General features: G+C 29.8%; 1 protein-coding gene across 2 annotated transcripts in view; it reads left to right on the forward strand.

The window, feature by feature from the left end:
- The window catches only part of LOC107454994 (adhesion molecule nephrin), a 71,575-nt gene extending 54,289 nt beyond the window's left edge, over positions 1 to 17,286 (forward strand). Inside the window, exons 11-15 of one of the 2 annotated variants that reach the window (XM_087159860.1) lie at positions 1,521 to 1,551; positions 5,733 to 5,806; positions 11,232 to 11,344; positions 15,552 to 15,767; positions 16,815 to 17,286. In XM_087159860.1, coding sequence (XP_087015986.1) covers positions 1,521 to 1,551; positions 5,733 to 5,806; positions 11,232 to 11,344; positions 15,552 to 15,587 — 254 coding nt within the window. In that variant the 3' untranslated portion in view covers positions 15,588 to 15,767; positions 16,815 to 17,286. The remainder of the gene's footprint in view (positions 1 to 1,520; positions 1,552 to 5,732; positions 5,807 to 11,231; positions 11,345 to 15,551; positions 15,768 to 16,814) is intronic. The other variant, XM_087159861.1, reaches the window with a different exon arrangement.
- The last annotated feature ends 3,052 nt before the right edge of the window (positions 17,287 to 20,338 follow it).

A 20,338-nucleotide genomic window follows, 5' to 3' on the forward strand; every position in this document is an offset into this window, starting at 1 on the left:
AAAAGAATTTCAGAAATGAACTATCGATGTTTTAGTTAATAGTTGCCGAAAAGCGAAAATGTGCACGTTTTACGGAGTAAATAACAATATGCAGTCTTTGGAACATGTTAAACTTTAATATTGAAAGGATATTGATTGTTATTTCATTTCAGTAATCAGTGAGATATGTTGTGTAATGTAATGCCGGAATATATATTGTCTGAAAATTTTACTTTTTATGACGAAGCACATGGCAGATTTTTGCTTAAATATTTGATTTGAGTATGAGGAACCTTTAAAAGTTGTCCTGAATTCCAAATTTACTGTGCATCAACTATTTATTTTCCAACTTTCATTTAGTGATTTCAGAAAAATATAAAAATATAAGGTAATCTTTATATCTATTTTTAAAAAATCACTAATTCGTTTTATTGTAGAAGTATTTTATAAAGTTTAAAAAAAAATAAGGAAATGAGGGTTTTATCCGGAGAAAAGCATTTTAGTGCTTAATTTTCAATTTATATGAAACTGTATTATTTTATTTTTATTAACATTTTCATGCTTTATTTTCTTAATCTGTAAAAAAATTTACAATTTTAACTTGCAAATATTTACGGAAAGTTTGAGGTAAAGCAAAAACACAATAATGCTGCTTTTTTGAGATAACATGATTAGTTTTTATCATTAAGTTTAAATTTATATAACCAAAGCTTTAATAAGTATTTAATATTGTTAAAAAAATTCTCTAGTCTTTGTTACCTAGATTTTAGACATTGTATCTTTAAGTTTAAATCAGACTTATCTTTGTTTCAAAAACTGTACATAGACAAAAAAGGATGCTTAAAACTACCAGAATTTGGTAAATTTCATCGTGCTTCTGGCTCTATGGGAACACCAAAATGCTGAGTAATTTACCAAAGCAATTTGGTAATGAATTTGATAAAATTAGCAATAAAATAGGGTATGTACAATATGCGAAAAGATTTGGATAATGTGATAGACTTTGGTAATTTTATCATGATGCCTTAGAGCATAAAATAGAAACTATTTATTCGCTTAAATTCACTTTTAGTTTTGTATTTTTATTAAATGAGTGATAATAAAATCTTAAACCTTGTAAACCAGATTTTCAGGTGAACTGTTAGCATATGAACGAAACAAAATGCTAAATAAATAGTTTTAAAACCGCATATTTTAATCTTCAAAATTATGGAAAATCCATAATTTAGGAAATAAATTTTACTCTTTATTTAATTTGGAAATACAATTTACCAGAATGATGTTTGTTTATTCAAAAATGCAGTTACCATGCATTACGTTAGTCTTAGCAATATTTTTTTCTCTGCGTGTATTTAAATATTTATCAATAAAATATACGTACTTGACGTAAGACATATTTGTTAATGCATGATATCAGAATCATTTGATTCGTTTTCCAATTTTCTTTTAACTATAAAATTGTATTGCAATTATCTTTCATTAGGCTTACAAATGTTTTTTTTTATTTTAAATTATTGTGTAACACTTTAAAATTCTTTTAGCGGCTTCAACTAGACACGAAATGATTCAGAAGTAAGTAATATGATGCCTTTTAAATCTTTTAACAACTTAAATTTGCAAAATATTGTATAAAATATATTTGTACAAAACATTGATGGTAAATGTTAGTATATTATACTCTAAAACCTAAAATGAAAAAGCAAATTTAGTTTTTAAAAAAAATCAGTAAAATAAATCAGCTAAATTCCAAAATTTTGAAAAAAATTAACCCGTAATCATTTTATTTTATGATAATGATTGCCATTATCACTGCTCTTTATTATTGCTTTTAGAACCCTTGTAAAAATTAAGATACAAAATGGGTTCACAGATTTATATTTTAACGATGAAAATACAAAAACTATATTGGAACAATAGGAATTATTTTAGAGGAAAGTTAGACCAGAAACATAGAAACCTATTTTGAAATGCAAATTGAATACGATTAGTTGAAAGATCTCGAAATATCTGAAGGCAATGCAAATATTTAATGTATTTTACAGCTCATTTCTCGTGCATACATATTGTATTAAAATATTTGCTGTGATTGAAAAAAGAATATTAAATGGGTTTATTAAGGAAATAATTTAAAAGATATGGAATAACACTTGGTAACATTTTTTTCTGTTTTCTGCTCAATGATTTTAAACAAATCTTATATATTTTCATATCGGTTATTTTTAATATGCAATCAGTTCATCTCTCCAAGCTACAGTATTTAATGACATTTTTTGTCTATTTTTTTTTTTTTTTTTTTTTGAAAATGTACACTTTTCGCAAGTTGTGTCACAAAAATGTGACAGCCAGCAAACATCTAGGGGAGATAGAGAACATCTTTGAGATTAAAATTGATTGAGATACCATGCCCAAAAATGTGGTCATACGCAGCTAGGGCCGCTTTCCTATTATGGCCTGTTCAGAAGCGTACTAAGAGATAGCGGCGTACTACGACATTTCCGGGCATTGGGTTTCTAAATAACTTTTATGAAGATGATAACTTCCTAAACAACTATTATGAAGATGATGACCCTTACTCCCCAAGAAGTTGGTCGCAACATTTACATGACTTTCTGCTACGTATAACGTTTTTAAGCTAGTAAATTTCGACAAAAATGCCATTTCAGAAGAATTCTGCAGCTTAAAGAGCAAAATTAGTTTATAAATTAATCCCTTCACCTGATTTATGCAAGATCAAATATTTGTATAAATACAACATGAAATTTGTTTCTCAATATAAATAATCTTTTTTTTTTAGCTATACAGCTTAAATTGTGCAAAAATGAAACTAAATTAAAGTACTTATATCACAAAATAAAGTTTTAAATCTCGCTTAAAACTGCATCGAAAACTCTTAAACGTAATTCGATGTATACCATTTTCTTTAGGCATATACTTAAAATAATCTCAAAGACTAACCAAACCTAATTTACCTTCTCTATAAATTTTAACATATTTCTAAATTCAGAATGTTCAGTAAAAGTAACAAAAACGAAAGTGAAGTTGAGTTAGAAGAGAAATACCTAGGGAAATACACACTTGGCGCATTTTTTTTTGCAAAGGCATTCGACCTTTTTTCTTACTTGGCATTTGGCGCTACTACTTTATGCTTCTCCCTAGCTTTACCTACCACTTTTCCAATTCAGCTGAAATCTTTCGAAACGAAGTATGTGATCTCATTTTTATCCGTCGAAAATCCCCCTGAAATATTTGACTCAATTTTCCTGATAAATTCTCCTACACTATTCGTTTCGATTTCTCCCAACAAGAACACTTGTGAAAAGAATTGGTGGCTCTGAATAAAGACGTGAGTGAATCTTCTACGGCTATGAATGTAAGTACGTGGCTGAAGGAAGTAGCCCAGAAGAAATATTCGCTTCCTTATCACACACAACAAGATGTTTCTCTGCTATATATATAGCTTGATTTTACAGAAGTTGCTTTAAAATTGGACTTTCTTGAAATAAATCGGTGAGTCGATTAAAGGAAAAAATTTCGAATACCCAATGACGATGAAGAAGATTTTGTTTGTATTGTCTTATTTTATGTAAGATTTTGCGTTGGTATTGAAATACCAACGCAAAATCTGGAGTGGAAAATTGTGGAGTTTTATAGACACACAATTTTTTTCATACAACCATACATAAATATAATAAATAGTTCAAATAAAATAATCAGCGTTTTTATGAATAAATTAACAAACCTTAAAGTTATGAGTCCTGCTTAATTTTTAAATATAAAATGAAAATCTATTACTTATCTCTTACGTGATAAGTATGATTTAAAAAAACAACTTATCGCCAGAAGATAAGTATTATTAGATTATCCAACGATTTCTCGGAAATGCCACATGGTAATAGCAGCAGTAATGGAGTCACTGAAAGAAGGCATCACTGACGGAAGTATCCCAGTATCAATATATTTTCTTTTTTATAACACAGAAAAAAAAGTTCCTCTATATTGTTTAAGTTTAGAGCAGTCACTTTACAATTTGACTTTCTTGAAATGGATCAGTGAGACACAGAAAACAAAATTATCTAATTAAAAAGAAGATGTTGAAAAGATGATTATCTATTAGAATTGCCAAGTTCTTTAAGTTACGTTGATTTTTGCAGTAATTTTCCCAGATGTTTTTTAACAAATGCTTTCGAGATGCAACTATGAAATATTTTAAACTATCATACATGTACTTAATAAATAATTAGGAGAAATACGTACTAAAGTGTATTAAAAGACCTTTATGCTCTTAATGTATCTAATGATTATAGGAAAATCAAATACTTATAAGATTATTAAATGATAAGTATGATTAGAAATCCCAACTCATCGCTAAGAGATAAATATTATTCAAAAACGCAACCTATCGTTAAAATATGATAAAGAAAATAGAATCAAATTTCGGTTTAAAAGATAAATAATATTAGAAAATCCAGCTTATCACTTAAAAGGAATGCTGTAAATGTCAGTGTAAATGCCGAATCAAATTATGGTAAATAGTACCGACACTCAGGATGCCGGTTTTTTTTTACCATAAAATTCATCTTTATCAAAACATGTTACAGAACTGGAAACTTGATATACCATAACTTTTACTGAAATAGCAGCAGTAAAAACACTAAATAAATAACTCTGATTAAATAAATATTACTGTAAAAATTACGTATAATATTTTACAGTAAAAATAGATAATAACGATAATGTACCCAAAGTACCGTACTTTATACCATAATTTGAACAGGAATTTTTTCAATTAAAAAGTATTATTATAGAAGGATGACTGAGTTTCTTATTCAAGTTAAAATCTCAACAAAGTAGATATGTAAGATAAGATTATTAAAAGTACCGTTGAAATGATAAGTGTGATTTAAAAATTTACTTTCTTGTTCATTAAAGATTGACTCTTAGTAAAAATTTGAATGCTATATTAAACGTAAATACGTTAATCGATTCAAGCCTGCTAACATAAGGCAAATTAAATGTTATGCTAATTTTGTGAATAATATTTTCTTTATATAATCGAATTCAGATTATGAGAGTATTTCATATTTTAAAACATTTTACTACTTTCCTATTTTATAAACATACAAGTGTTCAGCTTATGGATTGTGTTAATATCATGTATCTAGTGCTCCAAAAAAATTCACCTTCTTGCAATATTCATTAAATGAGAGACAAGTGTCCCAAAACTGGCTAATAACCTGAAAAATCAATTAAAAAACAGAAAGAGCCCTATTGTTTGCTCTGTTCGGCAAATGAATCCGAAAATTGCAAAGTACCTGAAGAATTACTGTTTAAAAATATTTAAAAACTTAGAGATAAATAGACTGCATTTTGCTTTAGAAATGTGTTTTCTCAAACCAAGCAATGTGTTTTCTCAAACTTAGTCAACAAGTTGCACTATTAACCTTAAAAAAAGTTAAAGGGAAAAAAAACATTTTACTGATAATCCAACTTTGCAAAAGACTGGAGTCTCAGTCTTAGGACAAAATTAACAGGCACCAACGTAAATTTTTCTGTTGTGTTTTGTCTCATAAGAAGATGACAGAAAATCATACATTTCTTTCTCCATTTTTTATCATTTTTTTTCAAATTATTAGTCAATTATGGACATAAGTTTATATGAAATGTTTTCATTCGATATTTTTAAAAGTATTTAATGGAAATTAGGTTTTTAAGTGTTTTAATTATGACATTTTGTACCAATTTTATATTTCCAGAACTTCCAATTCACAGAAGCCTACATTTGAAAATGGAAACCCTTGCGCTTATCACGGAAAAGAAGTTACAACAGGTACATTCAAAATGATTTATTATAATGAAATACCTACCTATATGCTAAGTTGATAATACGGAGGGAGAAATGTGTGAGAGAGATGATCATTGGCTGCCAGCAGGATTCCAGCCAAGGACCTGTGTTCCTGTAGTAGGATGCTCTAAAGGCCTGTTTACACGGTCCAAGTTCTTGAATCCGAGAAATGGGAGGGATTTCTTTGTCCAAGGAATTGGATGATTCGTCGACACTATCCAAGTTCTTGAATGTCACTGATTGGTCGAAGGAAAAACTTGTGCATGCGCATTGCTCAACATTATAAAATAATGCTTACATAAGTTTAAAAGTACTAAATAAATTCAAATAAAATCATAAAAACACAGATAAACCGTAACAGATAAATTTTTTTTGGACTAAAATATATGAAAACAGACAACAAAATGACGTAATCTGATGTCTGCTTGTTGACGTCACAAAACCTAAGACGCTGTTTGGTTAAGAGAGAAAAAACTTGGATGGAAAGTAGAACATGCTCTACTATCGTCCAAGGACTTGGACCAAGTTCTTGCATGATCGCTTACACGATCCAAGCTCAAAGCAAAACAAGTTTCTATCAATCCTTGTCCAAGAACTTGGATGGTCTAAACAGACCTTAAGAACTATAATTGTAGACCCAAGTTTAGAGTGAGTTGGAAGATTATGATGAACAGGCTACAGCTCAAACAAACATTTTTTTCCCAATGTGTTTAGCATTCAAAGATTCTCGAACTGATAGCTGAAATTTAACTTTTTTTTTTTTTTATTGTACTTCCTATACTTTTTTTTCACTTACATATCTTCGTAAATTCAAGTTTTGTGTACGTAAAGCAGAATAAGAAGTGAGAAAACGTAAAAACAGCACTTAAAATGTCTATAACTTTCAAACAAACTAGAATCTCTGAAAAAAATTGCGTAAAGTTAATGAAAATATATCCTTTTCAGCGTACCAAATTACTTCAACTCTATAGTTGCATTTTTGTAGTCTGCATAGTGGTCATCATGGTATTTTTTATGACGAGTTTAACAGTTTATAATTCCCAAGCAAAATATCAGATGTTAATTCAATTTCTCATTGCACTTTGTGAAAATTTTCCTACACACTTTAGCAAGTTCAAGTTTAAGTTTTATAGTTTTTGCCCAGCAAAACAAAATGTAACATTTAGTTGAACACTCAAGTGGCTGCGTCGGCAGTCATTATGAATTTTATATAGAGAGATAACTAATCAAATTTCAAAAAGAGTATTGTTAAAAGGTGTTTCGCATTGAAAAAAAATTTAATGAGTATTTTTTTGTCATTAATAATGGATTATTACTTTCACTAAATAATGCTCCAATTTCCATAATTATAATCTATAATCATTTTTTACAATCTCAATATACCACATTTTTCATTGCATTATAAAAAAAATGTAATGAGTATTTTTTTTCTTCAATAATGGATTTTTAATTTCACTAAACTAGGAGGCTTCGCCCCCTGCTCGCTGGCACTCGCCAACCCTCGGAACTGCCTTCGCAGTTCATTTCGGATTGCTTCGCAATCCAAAGCTCGCTTTGCTCGCTCATTGGATACGTTTTTAACGTCTAGCTTTTGCATACTTTTTTGAATACTGATGTTCCAAAATCTTTTCACTGTAGAAAATTCTAAACCTGTACATTTCAATATTAATCTGAAAATATTCACATATTTTTCTTAATCACACTATTCTAAATTTCAGTTGTTGAGAAAAGTAACTATTGTAAGTTTTGTTTCAAAGTCTTTCCCACCAAAGGGCTAAGGCCATGTGTTGTAAAACAATATGAAATAGTGGTCTGCCAACGAAAGCCGGATGTAAAGCATCGGCTTTGATGAAGATAATTTTGTATTTTTAATTCTCTGAAGGGCGCAACCCTAATAATATGGAATTTGTAAAATAAATGTATATATTTTTGATTGTTGATGAAGCTCATCTTTTTGTGTTTTCATCAGTTTTCAGAAGCAGAACAACTATAAGTTTTTTATTTTATCACAAAAATTTAAAATGTGTAAGAAACAAAGAAAAGAGTAACAAAATGAGTATAATCATAGAAAAAGTTGAAATTATAATATAGTATTTGTCAGTTAAAATAAAACTTTTTGTTTAAGTCACTGCTAACAATTCAAATTTCTCCGAGGCAATTTTAAAGTATAAATTAAGGTAGTATTGTTAAGTTGAAACACAATATTTTTAGTTTTGATGTCAACAATACAATTCAATTTTTCGCAAAAACGATTGTTTCCATTGTTAAATTCAATGTCAACAATTCAAATTTTTCTGAGGCAACTCTTAACCTCTAAATATTATTTTTTTTATGTACACATTTCTAAGCGTCAGTATTCAACCACAATACAACTTAAAGTCCTCAAATTTAGCATTAAGTTGTAAAATATAATGAAAGAGGGTCATAGCAATAATGAAAGTAGAAGTAAAGTTAGTACTGTAAAATTAAAACAATATTTTTAATCAATGAGCCAAGTTCTTCAAGAAGTAGTTGTAGAAGTAGGTTGTTTATTTAAAACTTTTTATAGAATTTCTTTAAAAACACAATTGTTAATTTGGGCATTTGGCGATACAACACTTATAGAATTGAAGGATTTGTTACGGCAAGCGCTCTGGTATCATAATTTTGATCTAGTTGCGCTTCTATGTCATTTTGATTTATGTTGCTAAATTAACTTTCAAAAAATTCTATGGCTGGCAACAGCATTTTTATTTTTTAAGTTGTTTATTTTTATTTCTTTTAGAGATCTTTATTTTTTTAGCGAAATGTTTTTTAACCTAGCAGAATTCTTTGCCGACTGTTTTCTCTATAAATGAAGAAAATAAAGTAAATATTTAAGTGTTGTGAAAAGAATCTTATTTAGTTGTACAAAGTACTTCAGCCAAAATTTGGGAGCCACGTAAGAGAATTATACATATTAGATCTGAAACACATCATTAAAAGACAGAATGCTTTGGTGTTTTCAAAACGTAAACAAAACAAAGCAAACGTTGCCACCGACGGAAAAGAAATACAGCCAAGATTTGGGAGCCACGTAAGAGAATTATATATATTAGATAATGCTTCAATTTCCATAATTATAATCATTTTTATACAATCTTAATAAACCACATTTTCCATTGCATTGCATTTTTTTAGTTTTTTTTTATATTTGTTGATAAAATAGTGAATGTCTTTTTTTTAACTTATTTATTTCATGTTTGAAACTCTCATGTTTAAAATAATTAAAGTAAATACTTTATATCAAATTAAAAGATAGCTGATTTCTGGTATGCCGGATGAATATATCGAAATAGTATATATAGAAGTATATATAAATTGTAGTATCAAGTATAGTATCAAGCATATCAAATATTGCTCATTGTTCGCTCTGGATATGATACATATGTTCTAAAATAATTATGCATTGACAAATGCTGAGAAGCAACCAGTTAAGAAATAAATGCAAAATTAATTGCAAATAACATATTAAAAATAGCTAGTTTTTGAAAGGGGTCCATTGATACAGAGTTAGTCATATGTATGCCATTGTTTATAAATTATCGATATTTTTCGATCAGCAAATGTCTGACTTGATAACCTGTGGTATGTTAACTCCCTGATTTTCGTGAAATTTTAAGAGTTTAAAAAGCCGACTTATACACTGGGATATACAGTATTCAAAATTATTACATTTATCTAGGAACGCTTTAAAATTGTTAACCTAATTAGTAGTTATACAGAGTGTTTATAAAGTCCCGGACCCATTTTGATGTTTAATAACTCATAAAATAATAAATATAGATTAAAATTAATAACATAAATGGTTAGATAGACTCAAAAAGTTTTGTGACCCTTGTCAATGAACTTCCACGTGTGCCCCCTTCGTCGCACGGAGAATATCAAGTCGATAGTCAATTTCATGCCAGGAAGCGGCAAGGATGTCGGCATCCACAGAAGCTATTGCGGTTGTAACTCTGTAACTCTAGCTTTTAGGTCATTAATGTTCGACACGATCCTCCTGTAAGCATTGTCCTTATAAATCCCCAAAGAAAAAGGTCCAGCGGTGTTATATCAGGTGATCTGGGTGGCCAAAGAGTTGGGCCTCCTCGCCCAATCCATCTTCCTGGAAAATGGTCATTCAAAGAACTACGAACGATGATACCCCAATGAGGAGGCGCACCATCTTGTTGCAAAAAGACATGTTACTGAAGCTCTTCTAGTTGTGGAAATACGAAGTTTTCCAACATGTCTAAGTATACGACTGATGAGACCGTCTTTTCTGTAAAAAAGAAAGGCCCAATGACTCGGTCGTGCATTAGTTCACACCACACATTAACCTTTGGAAATCCCTTTGTGTCTCACGGTATTTATGGGGGTTTTCAGATCCCCATATGCGCACATTATGGCGATTAACAATGCCAGAAACATAAAAGGATGCTTCGTCGGAGAACATTATGCGCTTCAGAAAATCAGCATCATCTTCTTCCTACCATATCAGTTGCAAACGCCATCCTCCTAGGCCTATCGTCCTGATCGCCTGATATAACTCCACTGGACTTTTTTCTTTGTGGACTTTTAAAGGACAATGTTTACAGGAGGATCGTGTCGAACAATGATGACCTAAAGGCCAGAATTACCACCGCAATAGCCTCTGTGGATACCGACATGCTTGCCGCTACCAAGCGGGAAATTGACTATCGACTTGATATTCTCCGTGCGACGAAGGGGGCACACATGGAAGTTCATTGACAAGGGTCACGAAACTTTTTGAGTCTAACTAACCATTTATGCTATTAATTTTAATCTATCTTTATTATTTTATGAGTTATTAAACATCAAAATGAGGCCGGGACTTTATAAACACTCTGTATAATATCTTCTTTTCCCCTGCATGGTGTCTCCATTGGTAGCAATTAATGAGTAAAGAAACACAACTCAAAACATTGCATAATTGAATATTTTTTAAAAAATATTGTACGACTGAAATATAAATTTTGTAGTGCATTTATTGTTTAAATAAATTTTACTCGCATTGAACAATTGAGTATTTAAAATAAACTTTTGATTATTTTTATTCTGTCTATTTGAGTTCCAATATTTGATTAAAAAATATATATTATATATTCATATTTAAGCTGTAGATCTGCTGTATGCTGTAAATCCTCTGGTAGGCTGCAGATAAACTTAGCCAACAAATAAAAAACATGCATACCATTCCCTTGGAATCTGAATATTAATTACTAAATTACATCAGGTTATTTAAATTCTGAAAAAAAAATTAATGAATCAAATTAATTTTCAAAAAAGTAAATGGAAACTTTGATAAAATCTCGTAATTATGTTTATTACTCAGTATAAGTAATTTACTGTGGGAAAAAATGAAATTTTGCATTTTATTTTGTTTTAGAATACATCCATTTGTCTCAGTCAGCATCTGAATGTATTTATGAACAATTCATGAGTGGTAGAACTGCTTCATTTGAGACAGTGCTTTGCAAAGCTCATGTACTGAATGAAGAAGTAAGGAATATATAATTGTTTTTAAAACCTTTAGTTTTCTTATTACTTACAGAAATAAAATTTATAAGAAAAAACTATAAATGAATTAAAATGATCTAAAGTAGCAGGATAATGCGAACGATTGAGGTAAAAAAATCGCTGTTAAAGAGAAGTTATGTTGCGAGTGTCTGGCATGGTCACTCTTTTTGAAAAGAAGGAAAAACTGAAATTCTAAAAATATTTTAAAGTAGTACAGAAAAGCCAGGAGTTCACGAAATTCAAAACACTGCGAACCCTAGAAGCATATGCACTAGATGTTGTATCCGGGGGGCACACAAAAAGACACGTCCATAGTTTTTCAATCTATTTTTAAAAATTACAGCAGTTAAATAAATTACAAAGACTTATTATTTGGTATTATCATTTATTTTATCTTTCCATCATTAATATTTGATCAAATAACTCAGTTACATTTATTTTTATCAACAATCACGTCATTTTAATTTTCAAATAAACAACTTTGATGTATTTAAAATAAAACTTTTAAATTTATGGGACACAAAGCACTTAATATTTGAAACTTCATTCATGCATATCTTAATTTTCTAATAAAGTTGATTTATTTTTGTAAAATAACATAACATTTGCCAGCATAAAAATGAAAAAACTCTAGTAAATGCTAAGAAAGCCACCACTGGCTAACCATAAGAAAGTTTTTGTGGTATTCCTCTCCATGTAACGCAAATGCTGGTAATTCCATTAAAAAGTACTAAGTAAATTCGAGCTTGTTCCAATAAATTTCAGGGAAAATCTTTCTCTCTAGGTTGCGCTAAAAATTAAAACCTTTGATGACCGGAAACACCAAATGATTCAGATGCTAAACGATGTTTTTAAATAAAATTAAATTCAGAAGATATTTGCATTATCTTTCTTTATTTGTAAAAAGATGGATAAAGCCTTGACCCACCCCTAGGAGCATACGTGTCTTCTATCAAAAGAGAGTTCAGTGAGGAACCATACGAGTCTAGTTCAAGACACGTTCAGGCATGTCGGAAGGCTGCAGCTTTGACCCACAGGGACCAAACCCCCATGGTGACAAAGGGACCGCCAGCTCCCCCCTAACCAGGGCAGCAATACACCACAAAGCCCCAGACTGGAAGGCAGCAGGGCTCCCTCTAACCTTGCTTTATTAATTCAAAATCAGGGATGCAAAAAATGGGTAGAAAGTATATCAAAAAACTTGAAAAAAAACCTCAAGAATAAGGTGAACATCGAGTACAGTAAAAATAAGGTTCTGCATCATAAAATTTATTAAAATAGGCTGAAAACATCATCAAGTTGCGTAAAATACAGTAGTAGAGGTTGAAGGTAGGATATAAAAGTGTGGATAAAATGTAAGAATATAAAATACATCAGGAGAAAAAGTAAAATTAGGGTATTTAAAACAAAAAAGTATTAAAAGAACGAAAAATTTGATAAAAACAACATGATAGAATCAGCTATATTAAAAACCCATTAAAGCGGTTAAAAGTTGTGAGAATCACGTCCTTGAAGCCAAACGAAGTCGTCTAAAAAGGTGGAGCACCAATTAGTCCTCTTCATCCATCACCGGTAATCTATCTTCAAAAATCTCTTTCATGATTTACACTAGATCTTCTCTTCATCTGTCACTTTTAAGGGAGCAATTATACTTTTGGGGAAGATGGTTTTCCTGATATGATCATACATTGGACAGGGCTCAATTATGTGTAAAGTATTTTCCAGGGTTTAGCATTAACTTGATTTATTGATGAATCTTCCTTGGTATTCATTCTGTATGCCGTGTCCCGTTATTAGTCGATTGAAAAAGAAGTAAGCTTCGAGTTTATTTAGACTTACTTTTAATATAAATCAGAACAGCTGGCGTTCCTTTCCCTACGCCACTAAAATATCCGACTTTATTCCATCTCTTTTGCCGAATTTACAAAGCCAGAGCCATTAAATTATTCTTTAATTGGGATTATGTTGTGTCGTAGAGGATAGAGATATCATCAAGGTTAGCGGCCTCTTTGGCTAGACTGTCTGCGTGCTCGTCACTCATTGTGCCAATTTGCTCTCTCGTCCAATGCAATTCGATACTTGATTTAGATGGATCGTTGATGATCCTGGGATTTTTGGGTGTTTTCAGCGCTTGACGCGATGATCTAGAGTCGGAAAAATATTGCCACAAGCGTTCGTATTAGCCCATTCCAGGACCTTTAGAATAGCGTGGATCTTGGCCTGGAAAACGGTGTTGTTGTTACTTAGACTCTGTGTTCTGTTTGAAGGCAACAAAGGCGCAATTTAAGATCGTTTTCCGTCTACTCTTTTATCTCAAAGCAAACTTTTCCTCTTAGATGAATGAATTCAGACAGGGTCTATAATACTTGCCCGGTTGTTCATGCCAAAAGCTATTTAAATCACAGCTCAGAAGGTTTGTTTTCCCCACTGCAGTCTCGATCTCGACTCTTAGGTCGAGCGGGAGCACGACTGACAGGACCTGCAGAACTTCCATGGATACCGTCCTATATGCTTTTGTAATTATAAGTAAAGCTAGTCTTCGTCATGAGCTGAGCTTTAGTTTTTGTTTTACAACTGCAGTGTACTACACTTCGACGCCATAAAGAATCCCTCTTTCCAGAGCCATGTAGTAGACCTGTTTGAGAACTTTTGGTCTTACTCTCCAGCTTGCCTTCGTTATTCTTTTTAGGTTATTACATAAATCTAAAATTCACTTTTGGATAGAATCCAAATGATGGATCCGTGAGAAATTTGAATCGATGTTGAAACCCAAATATTTCAAACAAACTTTTCTTAATGCTTTTGCATTTCATTTTAATGCATAGAAATCTTCTCAATTTGTTCCTGCCTTTTGAGAAACTAATTTGAATTGATTTGTTTTGTGAGATGTTAAAACCATGGCTCTCTATCCAGTTGTTTATTTGCTCCAAAGTGGCCGTAGCATAAGTGTGGAAGTGGTAAAAAATATTTCTTGAATATAAAATAATTATGTCATCGGCATGTAAAATTAATTTCGTAAAAAGATCATCTGTGACGGTAAAAATATCATTTGAAAGCAACAGTTAGAGAACGGGGCCAGGATTTGATCCTTGGGGAGCACCCATGTCAACCTTCATGCCAATCTCAATGTTATCGTCAATATATGTCACGAGTCGTTTTTCCAAGAAGCTCTTGATTAACCCAAAAATATTTGTTTTAGAGTTTATCTTTAAAAATTTCTCAAATGTCAAGTTCCATCTGACATTATTAAATGCGCCCTTGATATCAAGAACGATAGCCATCGAGTGCAATTGTCTAGATCTACTGTCCTTTACAATGTCCATGAGGTACTTCACAGCCGGAGAAGTGGACTTCTTCTTTCCAAAACCAAATTGGTTTGCATGAATATGCTTAGTTGATTCGAGATGGTATGTGAAATGATTCATTACCAGTTTGTCGAGCATCTTCCTCCAACATGATAAAAATGAGATTGACCTATAACTGCTTGGTTCCTCCATTTACGAATCTTAAATTACGAAAAAAGAAAATTTTTGATTTAAATGGATATTTATTCTTAATGAAAATAAATTACTAACAGGATACAAATTTACAATAAACATGAAATGTATAAAATGAAACCATTTATAATGACGTGATCTCCCAATATAGAGTTGAGTATGAGGATTCTCATTCCTTTTGGTGCTATAAAAATTAAAATTTTATCGCAGAAAGGATCAATTAGATTACATATTGTAGATGTTCAAATTAAAGTCTTCAAAATCAAACGTTTTCTAAATGCTGCAATTAACTTTAATATTGTCTGGATTTAACTTCTAATCATCTGTTGAACAAAATTTTCTACGAAGCTTTAAATCATTTGAAGCTTTAATTAGGTAAATTGGATAAATGTGACATTTCTGAATTGTTTTCTTTCGTATCGAAAAAAAACGATGCTGTTTGAGAATTTTCTAGTAATCAACGTCATTATCCCAAAATATTTTAAAAGCAAAAATATAAGACAAAAAATTATAGAGATTTGACTAAGTTTATGCTTAGTTAAAACACTATTCTTAGGTTAGTAAGTTGAAACTAACCTAAGTGGTAACAAAAAAATTTTTTTAACAAAACTGCACATATTATTGTTTGTGAAGGTCGAATGATTTTATTGTAAATTCAGATGCTGATAAAATGTCTTTCTTCAATTTTTTAGGGATTAGAGGTTATTATCCCCGTCATTGAACGATGAAATTATGCTATGGTCATGTAAGGACTCAAAAATATTCAGCAAATAACTTATCTTCATTTGAAACATTAAAATAGACATGACGGATTTCTGAATTTGAAGATCCCGTGCTATTTTTCCCAATGTGATTTTTATCTTTGATACCTAATGATAGAAGATCAAAAATGAGTTCAATGCAGAGCGGTAAGTCAAAGTTATTCTTAGCCAATTTTTATTACATGAAAGATCTTACTAAAAGTTTACAAGTTATGTATAATTTTAATTAGCAATTGGCATTTCAAAAAGTTATGTCACGCCGAAGTTTAAAAATTCAAGTTATGAAGTTTAAATCAGTAGATTTTTTTTTATGTTAATAAGAATAAAGAGTTTGCTTCATTAAAATAAAAACACTGGGGAAGAAATTTTTTGTTACATTTATACGAGCACTTGATCTTACGTCAGGTGTGAGGATTTTAAATCTAAAATTAGTTTTGTTCGGAAAGCTACAGATTTTTTTCAAAAAGATATATTTAGTTAAATTTATTTTTTTATCTGAATGTAGAAGCTTGCAAGGAACGTGTTGGATTTATAGAGCATACATACATATATATATATATATATATATATATATATATATATATATATATATATATATATATATATATATATATATATATATATATATATATATATATATATATATACTTTTCTGCTACCTTGAGAACAGCACTTAAGTCAAAAAACATATGACCTTAACGTATCACATCATAAAGTTAAATGAATTACCATCTTATTCCTACCACTCCCTACACATCAGAGATTTGGAGACATATAGTATTCACTCGAGTAAATTTAAAATAAAAGTCTTGGTTAGAAAGTTATCAGGATGTTATCAAGATGATGTTGAATGTTATCAAAATGCATGCAAACTGTAGCTTGATTGAAACTGATTGCCGATTTTAAATCAGTAACGCGAGAATATCTAAATTCCGTTCAAAAAACTCATGTAACAGTAAGCAAAATGTAACAGTAAATAAATAAATATTTCTCCTGTGTAATCAAAAGGGATAAAACTTCTAGTTTTTGTGTAAAAATTACGCTTTGTGTAAAAAATAGTTGATATACCAGTAATTCTAAAATTATATATTTTTTGCAGTACAGGTAGTTATTCTTGATGAGTAGTAGTTAATTATTCGTGGAATTAGAAATATTCGCTGTTCTTTAATCTATAATTCTTCTCTTTTTTTTCAGTTAAAATAGTTCTTATTAGAAGGAAAGCGAACTATAAGTGAATGTAAGAGTAATGAACACTACAAGAAAATAAAGAAAAGATTGAACACTTGGATTTAATGGAATTTTGAATAGTTTTGTTGTATTGAAAAAATAATTTTATTTTCGTTTAAATTTTAATAATCGGTACAAAGAAACTAATACCAAAAATGAACAATGTAAATTCATACGTAAATTTTTTCACCTCAAATTCACGTATTTTATCGGTAGTTATTATCACGTATTTTATTAAAATGTTACAAATTTTAAAAAACATTGATTGTTGTGAAATTTTTCATTTCAAAAATATCTTTACGTATATTTTTATAAACATTTTACTGAAATTGCTTTCAAAAAGCAGAGTGCCATGTTTATAAATGAATTTTGATACTTGTAAATAACTGTGAATGTAAAAATTGAACAGAGTTACGAAATAAATTTTACACTGTTTTTATGTGTGAGTATTTTTTTTATTTTTTAAATTTTCACTTTTCCCAGTAAGAAAAACAATTTATTGAATTAAACGATATTATATTTTTTCAATTGTATGCGAAATCTTGAAGGATTGAAGAAAACAAGAGATGACTCAAAATCGGATCTATCTAGTAAATAGAAATTTTTAAAACAAATATTGCAGATGCTAGATAACATAGTATCTAAACAAGTTTGTATACATATAAATTTGTTTGAATATTATATTACAGATTAATACAGTACAAAAGAAATTAAATGTGTTTGGTATTTTTTTAAATAAAACCAATGATTTATGAACGATATTTTCAACGTTAGAGAAAAAGTATAGTTAAAGAAAGTATTTGCTGATATAGTTCGATAAAAGAATTGGTTTTAGTTAGTATAGGTAATAGAAAAAATATTTTTACAGGCTGATTACTTTTATAGGCATATAGCACAATCCAGCAAACAATTTTAGTATTGTTCTGTAGTAAGGGAGCAAAAAAAATTATATTACTTGCTTTTGATTTATAATTGAATCTACTACCAGTTTTATCTAACTTACAATACTATTTTCGATATAATAATTATTTACCGTAACAGATACAGATAATTATTTACAGTGCTTGCAGATAATTATTTACAGTGTTTACTGATAATTATTTACAGATACGGATAATTATTTACAGTGTTATAAATTGAAATTTAATAAGTTTTCGTTTACGAGTTAGCAAGTTTCTTACCGTTTTTTAACAAGTTTCTTTTTATTCAACGTAATAAGAATAATTAATAAACAACGAAAGAAAAACTGGAAAATACAATTTGATAATAAGTACTCAAATAGGTGAGAAAAAAACGACTCCTAAAATAATAAAAAATATTACATTTGTGATTAAGTTTTACTGATTTTGTTTGACTATAAGGAATATGTAAAATTATGTGTTGGGCACAGAAATAATAATTCACCAATCTTGAAAAATATAAGAGAACTCTATGTTCAATGAACTCTTTCAAATTCAACAAGAAAACTTTTGATACGAACTTCAAAAAATCATTAAACTTTTAAAAATAAACGATAAGAATTCTGAATTTGTTTGAAGCTAAAAAAACATAATAAAGAGCTTCAAAATTGTGCTATGTACAAAACAAATTAAACTAATAGCTTGGAAATAGTAAAAGCGTTTAGAAAATCCCCCAATACCAACGGAGCCATCAAAAAATAAATACTTTTGAGGAAAGTGATTATCTGTCTGATAGATGAAAAAATATATGTTTTGAGAAAATGAAGTGCTAAGTTAAAATAAAGAACAATATCAATAAGATTTAGCAACGATTTCACGTTTTGACTTTTCATTTACTGAAGTAATCTGTATTAAATTGATATTGATCAATGATATCTTTTCTCCGACTTCTTTACTAAAGATTTTTTGCTGAAGTGTATTTTTAAACTCAATTCCCACTTATTTTAGAAGGGTTTTAGTGTGATTTTTACTCTAATTTGAAGGACTTGATAATAAACGTGATAAATAACTCTAAAGTTATAGGTTTTCTACATCTATTAAAAACGCGTTTCTATAGCTGTTAGTAGTTACAGGCTCATTTAATGGTATTTCATGTATACGATCAGTAATGATCATGATTGTGTAGACCGGCATGTATAGGAGTCAGGGAAGTGACATTGAATCAGAAAGATTCTGGGTTCAAATCCCGGGCAAGGCATGAATGTTCTTTCATTCATTGTACTATCTGTGGGAGGAACGTTGACCCACCTAATATGGTGCCCCTGAAAGAGTGGCCAACAAATCTGCCCTTCAGAAGCCTGTATGAGGAAAGGTCATTCTCCTGTGGGCATTGGAAAAGAAATGCCCATGATTGTGAATAAAACATAAAAACGTGAATAGAGCCCAAGCTAAAGGGACGCACATGTTCCTGCTTTATAAACAAAATATTTTACAATGTCCTTTATTTGTGCTTCATTCACGTTGTTTTGCTTTATTCGAAGAAAGCACAAAATATTTTATATTCTCACTTGGATCGCGATTGTGGTTAAGCTTTATAACCCTAAAAATATATATTTATCAATTTTCGAAAGTTTAATACATTAAAAACAACTAATTTCAATGAAAAATATAAAAAATTAAAATTATTTTATTTATATCAAATTTATATTGTGTTATCATTTACGCAATAATTTTAAAATATGCGCAAAACAAGGAGAAATTTAAGAACGTTTATATGGTATAAAAATAAGATATAATACAATAGATTAAAAAAAATAAAACTTTGGATTTCACATTATTAATATTAACACCATTTAATAGAAAAAAAATTAGGAATAAGTTAAAATCATTTATTCCATTGGACAGATACTAATTAAAAAATGTACCCGCTATTCTTAATTGTAATATATTTTTAATTTCTAATACCCACATCTGTTAACATTTTGTTAATTCGGTCACTTACAGGGCAAATTTATTGGCCATTCTTTCAGAGGCACTATTATAGATGGTCTAACGTTGTACAGATAGTACAGATAGTAGGAAGGACAGATAGTACAGAGAATGAAACATGCATGGCTTACCCGGGATTCAAACCCAGAACCTTTCTGATGCAAGGTCAGGTCCCTGACCCCTACACGGTCCAGACGGCTCTTCATTTTAATATAAATTAATATATTAAACTAAAACACATTCTACTAAATATTCGTCGTAAAAATACGAATTAAAATTAACTAAAACTCGTATAAATGATAGGATATTAAATAATAAAATTAAATATTTGAAATTAATAAAAAAGAAACAGTGAATAAATAAGAGTAACATAGAAAAACAATAAGGATAGAATGTGAAAAGGATTTTAAATGATAAAAGAGCAACCGAAAGTAAACTAGCAGCTTGAAATAGTTTGATAATAAAAATTAAAAGAATGTTTCATAGTCACCACGCAGATTCCTAACCATTTAAATTTCCTCAACCTCGCATTAAAAAAAGAAAAACCCAAAATAAGGTATTAGATATTGTGGTACTTTTTGTTATCCAGCCGCAAGAAAATTA

The sequence above is a fragment of the Parasteatoda tepidariorum genome, chromosome 3 (assembly GCF_982258835.1).
Source record: "Parasteatoda tepidariorum strain Cologne lab strain chromosome 3, Ptep-v5.0, whole genome shotgun sequence".
NCBI lineage: Eukaryota > Metazoa > Arthropoda > Arachnida > Araneae > Theridiidae > Parasteatoda > Parasteatoda tepidariorum.